The sequence below is a fragment of the Protopterus annectens genome, chromosome 5.part0 (assembly GCF_019279795.1).
Source record: "Protopterus annectens isolate FY-2018-M chromosome 5.part0, PAN1.0, whole genome shotgun sequence".
Lineage (NCBI taxonomy): Eukaryota > Metazoa > Chordata > Ceratodontiformes > Protopteridae > Protopterus > Protopterus annectens.
The window spans coordinates 1,744,556,905-1,744,573,360 of record NC_056735.1 but is presented as its reverse complement, the minus strand read 5'-3'; the positions used below and the strand labels follow the sequence as shown (position 1 = coordinate 1,744,573,360).

Here is a 16,456-nt window from a genome sequence, read left to right as displayed (position 1 = left end):
ATTAAGAAACTAGCATGCATTATATGAAAAGTACTATGGATTGCACTTTTATTGAGTTGTGTAGTTTGTTACCTGGGATTAACTCAACATGGATAGCGAAGTTCAGTTGTAAGTGGATTAGGCAAGTGTAGTGACAGTTCGCAGGAGATGCTTTAGAGTGTGATCTATTTTATTTTCTTTGGCTGCTGAAGTGGTTGAGATTATATTGCACTTTTCTTGTAGAATAGGATGCATTTGTGAATTTGACAGAATTCCACGTTCATAAAACAGCCACTGTGCTTCTGAATTTAGTATCTTTTCCTACCAGATGTGACAGGCATGGTGAATTTCATTGTTGTGTCCCATCAGGAAGCTAGTATAATTTCAAAAATGTTAGTGTTTGGCACTGGTATATGTCATTTTTTTCATTAGTTTGGATACTGAGATTATGCAGATGTACACTATGCAGTATAATTATGATACGACTTTTATTAATATTGAACACTGCTATACTTTAATTTGCAGAGTTCATTTAACAGACTTTTTTTGTTTGTATCCTCAGATTTGGAAAACAGAAAAGGGGCCAGACGGAAAAGCTATTGTGGAATTCCTGTCCAGTCTGACTCGCCATACCAAAGCTGTGAATGTAGTGCGATTCTCTCCTAGTGGGGAAATTCTAGCATCTGGAGGAGATGGTATGCAGTTTCTTCCACTTTGTTGTATTTGGACTGGAAGCAGATAACAGTTCACCTTAATACACTGTTAATCAGACTTTAGAAGACTGCTTTTCCTATCCAGGTAGTTGAAGGGTGTCACCATTGGTAGCTAATGGGGTGCTAAGAAAAGGATAATTCAGACCACGCTGGACTAAGCAAGAGTAGTGAAGTAGATCTCTTCCACTACATATACACATGCATAACGAAAGACAACACACACCAAACTAGTAAACACCGTAACAAGGAGGTCCAAGTAAACCACGAGTAACCAACAGTCTTCAGCCACAATTACTTGCTCCACCACACTGGCAAAAAAACGATAAGGCGATAATCCAAACCACTTTATTGGAAAACAACAGATAACAGATGACCCAGGTTTCGTTCTATGACGAACTTCATCAGATAACCAACATCCAACATCTCATTCCTTAAATACAGTTATCCCACCCACTAATTACATCAATTAACTAAAATTACTCAATAAAATAATTATTCCATTTAAAAACACAGTATACCATTATATGCATATAAAATAAATAACTTGAATACAAAATACTAAAAACACATCCTATACCTTATAAATATATGTAATATAATATATTTAACATAATATGAACTGTACAGTCTGACAAGGAATAATAAAATCACACTTCATATTTCCATAGATAAATTTATATGTATATATATTTTATATCTAACGATATTGAAATTGCATGGTATTACATAAAATATAACCATGTAAAGTTGTTAATGAACACACGTAATAATATTAACATGAGCATAAGTTAAATCATGAATATGTGTATATGTGCTGCTGTGTAAAATGCATGAAATATATATATAAAAATATAAAAATGTATGTAAAACAAACCTTATATATATGTATATGTATATAAACACGAAAATTTATATAGTAAAAATTCTACATAAAAGATGGAAACATAATTATGTAATGTATGTGTATAAATTGAAATTATAAGTGTATATTATCTATATAAATGCACAATAATGTAGCAAAAATAATATTTCCATAACCATAATCTACGTTGTGCATAGTTAACTCATAATGTGGTCACAATTTACCTGCCTTTGACCATGATGCTTTTCAAAATGGGTTTTATGGTACAACACTCATTTAGCCCTGGAATGTTACATGCATCCAAAGCTAACTGCCATTTTAATTCACATATGTCCAAATCTAAAGGAATAACCCTACCTTGTACATCAAAACTAACATTATGTATAATACAGAACTTGAATATGTGTCCGGTGTTGCCCATTATATGCCTAGCAAGTGCATTAGTTGTTTTAAGATTTCGAATATCTAATAAATGCTCTCTTACTCTATCCCTAAAATGTCGGGAAGTCTTACCAACGTAAAATGAGTCACAATCCTGGCACAAAGCCAGGTATACAACGTTAGATGTATAGCAGTTATAATGTCCCTTTAAACTAATACTATAACCATTGACAACAATATTTTTTCCGGTACAATAAATGTGCGAACATATACTGCATCGTCCACACTTAAAATTCCCTATCTGTCTACATGTGGTTATGTTTGTAGAACCATCACCTCTCTCAAAACTATTTTTAAATGATGCATCCTTCTTATAAACAAATTTAACATCCCCCTTAAACAAATGTCCTACTTTTTTATCCTTACTGATTATGTCCCAATTCCTCAGAATAATATCCCTAATAATCTGAAAACAATCGTTATATACTGTTATATATAAGGGAATACTACTCATCTTGCCTTCTTCACAATGAAGATTGGTATTGATCAGGTCCAGACCTGTAGATGTCAATATGGCCTGATAAAATCCTACTCTTCTCTTGTAAGACACCTCATTTTGTATTTTGGCGCATAATTGTTCAGGATACCCTCTATTCTGAAACATATTGGACATAAACTTTAATTCATCCACAAAATCATCATCATTACTAACCATTCTGGCAGCCCTGACCATCTGCCCCTTGACAATTGCTTTTTTCTGATGGTCAGGGTGCCAGCTGGTGTAATGCAAATAAGCATTTGAAAAGTTGATTTCCTATGAATATTAGATGTAACTTTACCACAATTCTTATCAAAGGTTAACCTCACATCCAAATATGTTATTTCTTTCTCACTTATTTCATGGGTAAACTTCAAAAACCTCACCGTATTGTTAATGTACCCAATAAATGATTCCAACATATCCTTTCTCTCATCCCATACAATAAATATGTCAAGGTATCTTGTATATAGTTTAATATGCTTAAAATACTCAGTTTTAAAGATGTACTGAACTTCCCAGTAACTCATAATCAAGTTAAGCGTAAATGGGGCACAAGATGCCCCATTGCCACTCCATTTGTCTGCTGATAATAATTACCCTCATAGTATATATAATTATTCATTAATACTAATTCCATAAGGTTCACCAACATATTTATCTTATCCTGATCATATAACTTAGTTTCATATAATTGCTCCTCTAGCCAAATAAGGCCAATATCTTGGGAATTGTGGTAAACAAATTACATACATCGACTGTGATGAATGAATCTCCTCCTTCATATTTAACTCCTTGATTTTAACCAAAAATCCCAAGAATCTCTACTAATATAGGAAACTTAGTCAAACATTTCTTGAGGTGGTAATCTAAAACTGACCAACAAAACATGTCTTATTTCTCTTACCATCAACTATAGGACTAAATTGCAAGTTATCCAAGCCTTTATGAATTTTGGGTATGCCAAATATACCGCTAATTACTGGATATTCATTATTCATATAATTATATTCATCTTCTATTATATCTCCTTTATATAGCATATTTTTAAGTGTTAAGTCTATCTTGGCATACGCTATGTTTATTTCATTAAGACTTACTTCCTTGTAAGAGTCTCCTTGCAACATGCTGGTCATATAAGAAATGTAGTCCTGTGTACTGGTCACAACCACCCCATTACCCTTGTCGGGTTTCATAATCCTAATGCTTGACTCATTACATATACTATTAAATATCTCATATTCCTCTTTGGACATATATTTTTGTAAGTCCTATAAAATTTCCTCATTTCATTCTCACTTAGTCTTTCAAAAATAGCTATTTGGTCATTCATTGGTGGATTGAATGCACTTGCTCTTTTCGGTGCCCTGTCCTTCTGTCTATATAAGTTTTCATCATCAGGACACATATTAAACCAAGTTTTTAAGTTTAATTTGCGAGTGAACATTTTTAACTCCATAATTGATTTAACCAAGTCCCCTTTCCTACAAGGAACAAAATTGAACCCTTTTGAAAATAAATTCACCTGTTTTTCATTCATACTTGTTTTTGAATAATTATATAATTTAAAGTCACCCACTTCGTTCTCAATAATCGTAGGGTAACTCAAAACCGCATACATAGTACTATCTGTATCTGTAGTAGTGTTAAAATTTGATGTATTTTCATACATTTTTCCCACTTCACAATATACATCTGGATCCAAATTAATATAAAAATTCACATTTGTATCCATACTTTCATTGTCAAGACCAAGTGCCTGTCCTGCAAGGTCTTCCTTAACACATGTGTGATTTGATAAAATACCCTGTGCATCATGTCCCATCTCTCCGACAGATATGTTGTTATTTGTATATTCATATACACTCATGTTCATCAATTCTGTGATGTCCACATCAACCATTTCGTTATGCATCACAATGTTTTTATGCATCACATCTTCATAATTAAATTCTCCCACTTGTGGACAACCACCATCATTTTCATTATTATTAACTAAAAGTGACTTGCTGTTACATGGAGACCCAATGGACTCTACAGTCATCTTTGAGCCACTCGATGCTTTTACAATACATGTATCAACAATGTCATAATCATACGAACTGTTATTGACTTCTAAATTAATATCTGTGCCAAAGCCACACTTACCTATACATATAAAATGATCACACATATCCATATTCACACAAGTGTGTCCAGAACCATCATGCACATGTCCCAAGTTCAAATCTGTACAGTTCAAACACATATCTTCAAATGTCGTCATTGTTACTTCCGTGTCTTCCACCCGTTTTTTTGATTGTCTAAAAAATCTTTTTTAGACCGAGCCCCTGTACGTTGGTAATCAGTATTTGGGCCACTTGGGCCTGTGTTTTTAAGTCTCTCGGACCTCCGGACGCCTTCCTCTATATCCCCTTCATTAAGCGTACTGGTGTCCCGAACTTCCCCCTGCTTTGTACCGGAAATGACGTCTACCTCGTCACAACTATGCCGCACACGCCCTCTTTGTGTTTGGTTGCCATGACGACTCTCCGTTGCTTTCGAATGAGGATAAATCACCCCCAGCTCATATCTCTTAATGTCTCTATCTATTTTGTTATTTTTCCGGCGGTAAATATTGTCACAACTGAGTTCAACATCTTGTATAATGTGCGTATAATTATTGTAGTATTGATCAAATAACAGATCCTTGCTGATACTGTTATTAAGCAAGTCCAATTCCTCAGTCAGCTTTGCAATTTTAATGTTGTTGAATTTCACCATAATTTCCATTAATTGTAAGCCACAGTGGTTAAAAAACTTATGCAGTTCTGTCAACATCTCACCGTTGCTTTCACATCCGTTCGGATATTTCCACATGCGCAAGCCTTTCGGCACTATTCCAAGTTCACAATTCCTAACTAAATAGCCATTTTCTAATTGAGTTCTCTTTAGTTTGAAGAGCTTCCGCTCAAAGTTTTTAAGCATTTCTTTCATCGGTTTGACATCTTTATTAACCACTGTGCTTTCCACAACCTTTCTATCTTTAAACAAGTACAAATTCTTCTTCCAATCATCATTGCAACACCGCTCTTTACCTCTTAATAGACTGTTGCTGGGTATCAATTCACTAGTACTTCCACCGGGAGAGCCATGGCTAGGTGTAGCCTGAGTGAGCGGTAACCCCAGACTATCGCTCGTACTTGGAAAAACAGATGTTGGTTCAGTGTTCAATAATTTCTGTAATAGTTCTGAATGCTCCTTTAATTGTACCTGAATGTTCTGTAGCACACTCGCTAGGTCTACCGTGCCTTCCTCATTATCCATAATACCAACGAAAGACAACACACACCAAACTAGTAAACACCGTAACAAGGAGGTCCAAGTAAACCACGAGTAACCAACAGTCTTCAGCCACAATTACTTGCTCCACCACACTGGCAAAAAAACGATAAGGCGATAATCCAAACCACTTTATTGGAAAACAACAGATAACAGATGACCCAGGTTTCGTTCTATGACGAACTTCATCAGATAACCAACATCCAACATCTCATTCCTTAAATACAGTTATCCCACCCACTAATTACATCAATTAACTAAAATTACTCAATAAAATAATTATTCCATTTAAAAACACAGTATACCATTATATGCATATAAAATAAATAACTTGAATACAAAATACTAAAAACACATCCTATACCTTATAAATATATGTAATATAATATATTTAACATAATATGAACTGTACAGTCTGACAAGGAATAATAAAATCACACTTCATATTTCCATAGATAAATTTATATGTATATATATATTTTATATCTAACGTATATTGAAATTGCATGGTATTACATAAAATATAACCATGTAAAGTTGTTAATGAAATTTTAACACTACTACAGATACAGATAGTACTATGTATGCGGTTTTGAGTTACCCTACGATTATTGAGAACGAAGTGGGTGACTTTAAATTATATAATTATTCAAAAACAAGTATGAATGAAAAACAGGTGAATTTATTTTCAAAAGGGTTCAATTTTGTTCCTTGTAGGAAAGGGGACTTGGTTAAATCAATTATGGAGTTAAAAATGTTCACTCGCAAATTAAACTTAAAAACTTGGTTTAATATGTGTCCTGATGATGAAAACTTATATAGACAGAAGGACAGGGCACCGAAAAGAGCAAGTGCATTCAATCCACCAATGAATGACCAAATAGCTATTTTTGAAAGACTAAGTGAGAATGAAATGAGGAAATTTTATAGGACTTACAAAAATATATGTCCAAAGAGGAATATGAGATATTTAATAGTATATGTAATGAGTCAAGCATTAGGATTATGAAACCCGACAAGGGTAATGGGGTGGTTGTGACCAGTACACAGGACTACATTTCTTATATGACCAGCATGTTGCAAGGAGACTCTTACAAGGAAGTAAGTCTTAATGAAATAAACATAGCGTATGCCAAGATAGACTTAACACTTAAAAATATGCTATATAAAGGAGATATAATAGAAGATGAATATAATTATATGAATAATGAATATCCAGTAATTAGCGGTATATTTGGCATACCCAAAATTCATAAAGGCTTGGATAACTTGCAATTTCGTCCTATAGTTGATGGTAAGAGAAATAAGACATGTTTTGTTGGTCAGTTTTTAGATTACCACCTCAAGAAATGTTTGACTAAGTTTCCCTATATTAGTAGAGATTCTTGGGATTTTTTGGTTAAAATCAAGGAGTTAAATATGAAGGAGGGAGATTCATTCATCACAGTCGATGTATGTAATTTGTTTACCACAATTCCCCAAGATATTGGCCTTATTTGGCTAGAGGAGCAATTATATGAAACTAAGTTATATGATCAGGATAAGATAAATATGTTGGTGAACCTTATGGAATTAGTATTAATGAATAATTATATATACTATGAGGGTAATTATTATCAGCAGACAAATGGAGTGGCAATGGGGGCATCTTGTGCCCCCATTTACGCTAACTTGATTATGAGTTACTGGGAAGTTCAGTACATCTTTAAAACTGAGTATTTTAAGCATATTAAACTATATACAAGATACCTTGACGACATATTTATTGTATGGGATGAGAGAAAGGATATGTTGGAATCATTTATTGGGTACATTAACAATACGGTGAGGTTTTTGAAGTTTACCCATGAAATAAGTGAGAAAGAAATAACATATTTGGATGTGAGGTTAACCTTTGATAAGAATTGTGGTAAAGTTACATCTAATATTCATAGGAAATCAACTTTTTCAAATGCTTATTTGCATTACACCAGCTGGCACCCTGACCATCAGAAAAAAGCAATTGTCAAGGGGCAGATGGTCAGGGCTGCCAGAATGGTTAGTAATGATGATGATTTTGTGGATGAATTAAAGTTTATGTCCAATATGTTTCAGAATAGAGGGTATCCTGAACAATTATGCGCCAAAATACAAAATGAGGTGTCTTACAAGAGAAGAGTAGGATTTTATCAGGCCATATTGACATCTACAGGTCTGGACCTGATCAATACCAATCTTCATTGTGAAGAAGGCAAGATGAGTAGTATTCCCTTATATATAACAGTATATAACGATTGTTTTCAGATTATTAGGGACATTATTCTGAGGAATTGGGACATAATCAGTAAGGATAAAAAAGTAGGACATTTGTTTAAGGGGGATGTTAAATTTGTTTATAAGAAGGATGCATCATTTAAAAATAGTTTTGAGAGAGGTGATGGTTCTACAAACATAACCACATGTAGACAGATAGGAATTTTAAGTGTGGACGATGCAGTATATGTTCGCACATTTATTGTACCGGAAAAAATATTGTTGTCAATGGTTATAGTATTAGTTTAAAGGGACATTATAACTGCTATACATCTAACGTTGTATACCTGGCTTTGTGCCAGGATTGTGACTCATTTTACGTTGGTAAGACTTCCCGACATTTTAGGGATAGAGTAAGAGAGCATTTATTAGATATTCGAAATCTTAAAACAACTAATGCACTTGCTAGGCATATAATGGGCAACACCGGACACATATTCAAGTTCTGTATTATACATAATGTTAGTTTTGATGTACAAGGTAGGGTTATTCCTTTAGATTTGGACATATGTGAATTAAAATGGCAGTTAGCTTTGGATGCATGTAACATTCCAGGGCTAAATGAGTGTTGTACCATAAAACCCATTTTGAAAAGCATCATGGTCAAAGGCAGGTAAATTGTGACCACATTATGAGTTAACTATGCACAACGTAGATTATGGTTATGGAAATATTATTTTTGCTACATTATTGTGCATTTATATAGATAATATACACTTATAATTTCAATTTATACACATACATTACATAATTATGTTTCCATCTTTTATGTAGAATTTTTACTATATAAATTTTCGTGTTTATATACATATACATATATATAAGGTTTGTTTTACATACATTTTTATATTTTTATATATATATTTCATGCATTTTACACAGCAGCACATATACACATATTCATGATTTAACTTATGCTCATGTTAATATTATTACGTGTGTTCATTAACAACTTTACATGGTTATATTTTATGTAATACCATGCAATTTCAATATACGTTAGATATAAAATATATATACATATAAATTTATCTATGGAAATATGAAGTGTGATTTTATTATTCCTTGTCAGACTGTACAGTTCATATTATGTTAAATATATTATATTACATATATTTATAAGGTATAGGATGTGTTTTTAGTATTTTGTATTCAAGTTATTTATTTTATATGCATATAATGGTATACTGTGTTTTTAAATGGAATAATTATTTTATTGAGTAATTTTAGTTAATTGATGTAATTAGTGGGTGGGATAACTGTATTTAAGGAATGAGATGTTGGATGTTGGTTATCTGATGAAGTTCGTCATAGAACGAAACCTGGGTCATCTGTTATCTGTTGTTTTCCAATAAAGTGGTTTGGATTATCGCCTTATCGTTTTTTTGCCAGTGTGGTGGAGCAAGTAATTGTGGCTGAAGACTGTTGGTTACTCGTGGTTTACTTGGACCTCCTTGTTACGGTATATACACATGCATAGTTGTTTGTGTTTTTAAAAATGTGAGTACATTCTTAGAATTAGTAGAAAAAAATGAAGCACAGTGTGGTGTTCCATCATTTATGTACAGATTTACTTAAAGGATCCTATTGTGATGCATTATGATATTTACATTTACTTTCATGTAGGTGGTTTATATTAGGAAAATAAAGGTATAACATGCAACAACTGTCTTCTGTGTCTGTTATTTGATTAGAAGACAAATCTTTTGGAAGCACTCCTTAGTAAACTAAGTAAGCAGATAGTTAGTGTGGGTCAGCTGACTGAGTAGAATTATGCTGATTTTTTTTTTTAATGCCTTTATTAGATTATCACTTAAGGCACAGGCAAACATACAATCTAATGTTATTTTCATTCGTTCCTGAATGAATGGGTTCGGATCCTGGCCACTTTCTAAAGATTCCAGGATCCAAACGTTGAGCTTGTCCCTTACGCATAATGTCGCTGACCACTACAAACCCACAGATCTTGTTTGCCGCTTTTCAAGTTTTCGGTATTGTGATTCCTCAAGCTCCTTTGGAGTTTTGTGAATGAAAATTTGCTATTTGATATCTTTTAACAGGTCTTCTCTTTTATTAGTTACCCCCTTGCCCTCAGTAACTGTCTCTACCGAGTTTTCAGTATTCTCCATTGTTGGTAGTCAGTTCTTCCTTCTTCTGTGTACCTAGGTATTGTCTTGTATTACCATCATTGGTAGTTATTTCTTCCTCCTTGTATACCCTTAAGTATTATATTGTAATACCATTGTTGGTAGTTATTTTGATTTTCTTTCTTTTTTTCTTTAAAAAAAAAAGTCTTTCTTTCTGTCTTAAACTTGTGTTTTTATAGTATGGCTGATGAGCTGACTGGATTTAAAATAATGCACTTTCTGTGTGTCTAAGATCCCCAATTCTGATGCCCACAGGGAGCGAGTTTATTTTTTGGGCCCAACACATCTAGACACTTCTTGTTCCATATGTGTGGATTTTAATGCTAGAGCAATTAACGAAAGGAAGAATAAGCAGTTTTGAATGTCCTCTTTCCTGCTTCAGCTTCATCTTCAGGCACTATTTCAGGGGCTCAAAACCCCCTCCCAGAAATTAAATGAGTCCAGTGAGCACCGTAAACGTTCGCCTGCCAGGTCTCGACAGCCTACCCCTATTGTAGTACTGCCAAAGAAAGTTCCTAAAATCTCAGATCCGAAAGCTTTGGATCTAGCACAGTCTACTGTTCCATCTCCTCGATCCCATGCTCCCAGGTTCTCTCTGGATCCAGTGTGTTGGAGACTGAGGTCTCTCTTTTTATAAGAAATGCCTAAGAAGTCTTCAAGGCAACCTTCCACATCCTCTTCTGTTAGATCTTCCTGTAGCCTGTCTGAAGTGGAGCTGGATAGGATGATGAGGAAATTCTTCAACACAGATCCAGATGGGTTTTGCCAGCTCCATCTCCTATTGGATCCATGAGCTGCCAACCTTTATTTAAAAAAAAAAAAATAAAATAAATAAAATACATTTTTTTTCATTAAATTGTCACATATGACATAGGCAATCTTACATTTATATAAATGAAAAATAATCAACGTTACACCACTTCAGTTGCAAACATTATACATCACAGACACCTTTAAAACAACTGTAGTTGCAAACTTTATGCATCACTTAGTCTGTCCAGTCATGGTCAGTAAACCGTTATATGGCTCATTCAGATCCTGTCTCTTAAACCTTGTTCCTTCTTTGCATATGTTGTTCCCACAGTTCCCATTCTTTCCTATGTAGTTTGCTCCTTTCCTTTTCCAAAGATCCCAATTCCAGTTTTTTTATCGTTGTTACTCTGTTTACTACTTCAAGTAAAGTTGGTTTAGACTTTGATTTCCATTTTCTAGTAATTGCTTTTATTGGCAGCCGCCATAATTAGACTCAGCAAGGCCTTTACTATGTCTAGGCAATTCTGATTCTGTATCCTAGCTAAAAAAAAAAAAATAATCTTCCCCAGTCAATCCAATCCACACACCAAGCACCTCCGACAGAGCAGTCTGCAGGGAATCCCTAAAGTCTGCCAGTGCATTACACTCCCAAAAAATATGTTCCCAGCCACCTCTTTCGTGCCTGTCACATCTCGAACATTTGCTTTCCACCCGAGGAGAAAATCTTTGGAGTCTACTTGTGGTATAAAAATATCTATGTAAACACTTCCAGATGAAGATCCTAAATCTTCTAGACTTTGTTGCATATTTGGGAGATGCACATATATCCCCCCATTGTCAATTTGCAAAATTGCTTATCCATTCTCGCTTCCCAATCCTTTCTAACCTCTTGATTAATTCTTATAATTATCATGCAATATTTTATATACTTTACTAATTATTCTTTAACAGCAGCTTCTGTGCTAGATTCTATTAAAAACTTTACCAATGCTGGTCTTTCATCTAGGACCCCCCCTAGTTCTTTCTCGTTGCCTATACTCTGATAATCAGTCCTTGGTAGGGAAAGCAGTCTTTAACCTGCAGTCTAAATACATTCTTCCCATCCTGTTACCTTTCCCTTTTTAGTTATTTGCTCCCAATATCTTGGTTCCTTTGTCAGTTTTCTCCAATAAATTCCAGCCCCTTCTTGCCTATTATCTGTATCACTAACCACAGTCATCCTTATCGGTAGAATCTCTTCTCTATTCTCGTGCTGGTTTACTTAGAATACTCCCTGCTATTTTATGAATGTAATACTCTGTACAATTTTTGTTGTTCTCCTTGAGTCTGCATCCAAAATCCTAGTCTCTCCTTATTTCTTGAGCTTTCTGCCTGTATCATCATCATTCCTTTCTACTTTGATTTATAGTTTTCTGGTTGTGCTATGTATAAGAGCCTTAACTGTGTTTCTCTAAAATACCCATTCCAATTGGGTAATCCTAGTCTGCCTGTTCTATTGGACGAATCAGCTTATCCCACTTGACACTTGCTGTCTTCCCTTCCCAGATAAAATCCTTCAACTCTTTTTTTTTTTTTTTTTAATTGCTATCCACAGCTTCTCCTCTGGTTGATAATAATATGCCTGACCTGTGTATAAAACTAAAGTGACTAGAAACATTTTAATTGCTTGTATCTTCATATACATATCCATATAACAAAGCTTCCAGTTTCTCAATTGTGGTATTATCTTCTGTTTAGTCTCTTTCCACATATCCTTAGCTGCCACAACAGAGTTATTTCTGATCCATACTCCTCAGTACTTCATTTTATCCTGTCCCATTAAATATGGATATTGTTGGACCAATTCATGTGTGGGTACATAATTTACCGCTATTGCCTTTGTTTTAGCTCCAACAATTTTGGATCCTGAGAAGTTATAAAACTGTCTTAAAATGTTCCACAACACTGTAATATCTTTTCCTGGTTTTCTCATGTATAAAATATTGTCTGCAATTAGTCAGCTCTCTCTGACTACCATACCAGTTACATCCTTGATTTTCTGAGTCTCTTATTTTCTTTGCCAGTGGATGTTCTTTGTGTTTCACTGTTGCAGTCATTGCATTTGGGTAATTTGCTTGCAGGTTTCCCTCAGTTGGCCTGATTAACAAAGTCTTGGGTCCTGCGTCTGGTTGCTGTTCCTTCTTCCATGACGTCAGGTCATCAAGGGTATAAAACATGCAGCCGACGCCATTACATCAGTCTTTCTTGCTGTGCGGTGCCCGAAGCAGAAGCAGTTCACAAATGCCGGTCGGCTGACTCCTGAAATTTTGTTTTCGAGTTTCAGAACCGAAGTCTTCAACTAAAAGCTAAGTACCCCGTTGAGGAAACTTTTTCTTGCTCCTTACCGATGTCAGTAAAAGTTAATAATTGTTTTACTTGTGGAAAGCAAATACCTCATAAAGATTTTCATTCGTACTGTATTCCTTGCCTAGGCCCTGACCACGACGTACCTTGCTGTCGGTTTTGTGTTTTATTTAATCAGCGTACTGTCCGTCGTCTGTATATTTTTGCCTCTAAATATTTCGGTTCTCTATTTAATTATCCAGAAATGTCGGTTAGCCATCTGACTACCGGGATTCTGAAAAAAAGCAAAGATAAAGACAGAGACAGGCCGCCGAGGTCCAAAACTGCCGACGACGCTTCTCCTAAGCCAGTTCGCCAGTACTCAGTGAGGTGCTTTCGCAGCCCCTGATACCTGTTACTTCTGATTCACAGGCCTCTACTGAGACGCATTCGGAGTCCGGTATGCAGCAAGATACTTCAACTATGGAACCCGCGGATGTCTCTATCTTGGATGGGTCCTGAGCCGCTCTGCAGGCACCGGCTTCTGAGGGTGTATTCAGGCCTACGGACTTGCATATTAAATTGATGCCTCCTTCATTACTAAGGCCTAAATCTCGATCCATGTCTAAAGAACCGATGCCCAGGCCACATGCTCAGGCCTCTATGCCTAAAAACAAATGATAAAAATGGCTCAAGATCTAATAACTGTAATCGGGGGTAGCCAACCCTCCCTTCTAGGAGGCCTAGGGCTGAGCTTGACTATGAATCTTCTGATCAGGATTCTGTTTCTGACTCTTCTGATGACCTGGATTTGTCCTTCCCTACTTATGAGGATTCTGATGCAGAGGACTCTATTCCCTCTGCTTCCCCTCCTGAGGATTATTCTTTTGGGGAAACCTTACATACACTAAGGGAACATTTTTACTGGGAAAACCAGGATTTTTCTGATTCAAAAAAGAGGCTTACCGATTTCCATCTACCACAGCATAGGCCTTTGGCTATTCCTCCTGTACTAGACATTGTTGATGCTTTCTCGGAATCCAGTTTGGCCCCTGATTCCCTGCCTCCTGCTCCCAGTAAACCTGACAGATACTACAGGGTCTCTGAGTCCCACAAGTTCCTTTTCAAAAATCGTATTGCAGATCCAGAGACTATTTCACAGGGACCCAAGGGCATTAAGGCTTCTACTGCTAAAAATCATACTACTCCTGATAGAGACTCCATGGCGCTGGATAGATGGGGTAAAAAGGTTTACACTTCAGCAACCTTGGCCATTAGAGCTTTAAACTGCCAGTTTCATATGTTAAAATATCACGAACATGTTATTGGACTGCTTAAACAGAAAATTTATGTTTATTTTCCACACAGGAATCGAGACTTACAGGATTTAATGCATTCTGCTGAACAAATTGCAAAACATACTTTGCAATGTGGTTTTGATTACTTAGAGGTCTCTTGCAGGTCTACTGTTACTGGGTCTGTGCTTAGAAGGCATGCTTGGCTTAAGGAGCAATCTTTGCCTGATCATGTTAAAGCTAAATTGTTGGATGCTCCTTTAAATCAGGACTGCCTGTTTGGCAACAAGGCTGAAGAAGTTCTTAAAAAGATGGAAGATAAAGCTAAATCTATGCAAACTGTTAAAGATTTTTTACAAGTTCAGCCTCCTAGATTTAGTAGGCACTGGCCCTCTAAGAATGTGTCTTTTCCAGCGTCTTCCAGGTCTTCTCAAGCCAAACCCAGATACAGGAAAAACCCCAGGCTTCAGTCCCAGGGGACTCTCACAACTAAGCAGTGGAGGTCCTCCACTACAAGTCTGGGAATAACAAGACTCACCCTATGGTAAACTGTTTCTATGACTTCCTTTTAAAATTTCGAAGCACTTCTCTTCTGCCCTTTTTTTTGGGGGGGGGGTTGCTCTTCATGCAAAGAACTTGAGAACTCATTACCCAGGACAAATGGGTTTTAAATTCTGTGTCCCAGGGATACAGATTTCACTTCCACACGTTGCCAACACCAAATGGGTGGTCGGACCTTCCCCCAAATCAGTGGGCAGAGGCTCAAAAACAAGTACTTTCTCTCTTAAGCATGGGGCTATTCAACTGGTACCAGAAGAGGAAAAGGGACAAGGTTTCTACTCGAGACGTTTCCTGGTACCCAGAAAAGACAAATCATGGCGTCCTATCCTGGACCTGTCTACTCTAAACACCTTTCTGGAGATTCCAAAATTCAAGATGCTGACTCTTCAATTACTTCCTATGCTAGGCAAAGACGCCTGGTTGGCAACACTAGATTTAAAAGAAGCATACCTGCACATCCCAATCAGGGAATCTTGCAGAAGATACCTATGCTTCAAAGCAGGCTACACGCAGTATCGGATCTCTGCACTGCCCTTTGGCTTATCTACTGCCCCCAGGCTATTCTCAAAGTGCCTAGCTCCAGTTATTGCATTTTGCAGGCAAAGAAGTATTCAAATATACCCATACCTGGACGATTGTCTAATGCAGGCAGAAAGCCAGGACATACTTTTAAATCATCTGGCCTTTGTAAAAAGGGTTCTTACTTGTCTGGGGTACACCATAAATGAAAAGAAATCACAACTGGCACCCTGTCAACAAATTACATTCCTGGGAGCAAGCTTGAATATAACTTCCCAGATGGCTTACCTCACGCCAGAAAAGCAAATTCATTTGACCACCTACTTCAAACAAGTGGCCACAAAAACCCTGCTGTCTGCAAGACAAATACTGCAAGCCTTGGGGTTCATGGCCTCCTGCGTTCTTCTAATTCCATATGCAAGACTGCATATGAGGAAACTACAGTGGTATCTAAAAAGCCTATGGAGTCAACATTCTCACCGCCTAGAAACAATGACTCCTATCATACCTTGCCTACGCCTAGAGTTCCTTTGGTGGGCAGAGGCCTGCCACCAAAATAAGGGACTACCCTTATACACCAGTCCCTGCCGCCCAAACCCTAACAGATGCATCAGACTATGCATGGGGTCTCACTTGACAGGGAAGTTCATTCAGGGCAAATGGAACCAAAGTCAAATGCACCTGCATATCAATCAAAAAGAAATGTTAGCTGTACAGAATGCTCTGACAGCCTTCAAGGACTACATTCTTCCAGGACAACTAATGGTAAATAT

At 36.3% G+C, this 16,456-nt stretch overlaps 1 protein-coding gene across 1 annotated transcript in view; it reads left to right on the top strand.

Moving 5' to 3' along the window:
* Positions 1-16,456, top strand: part of LOC122802411 (chromatin assembly factor 1 subunit B-like) — an 857,184-nt gene that overhangs the window by 312,651 nt on the left and 528,077 nt on the right. The window contains exon 3 of the mRNA XM_044072033.1: positions 542-674. Coding sequence (XP_043927968.1) covers positions 542-674 — 133 coding nt within the window. The remainder of the gene's footprint in view (positions 1-541; positions 675-16,456) is intronic.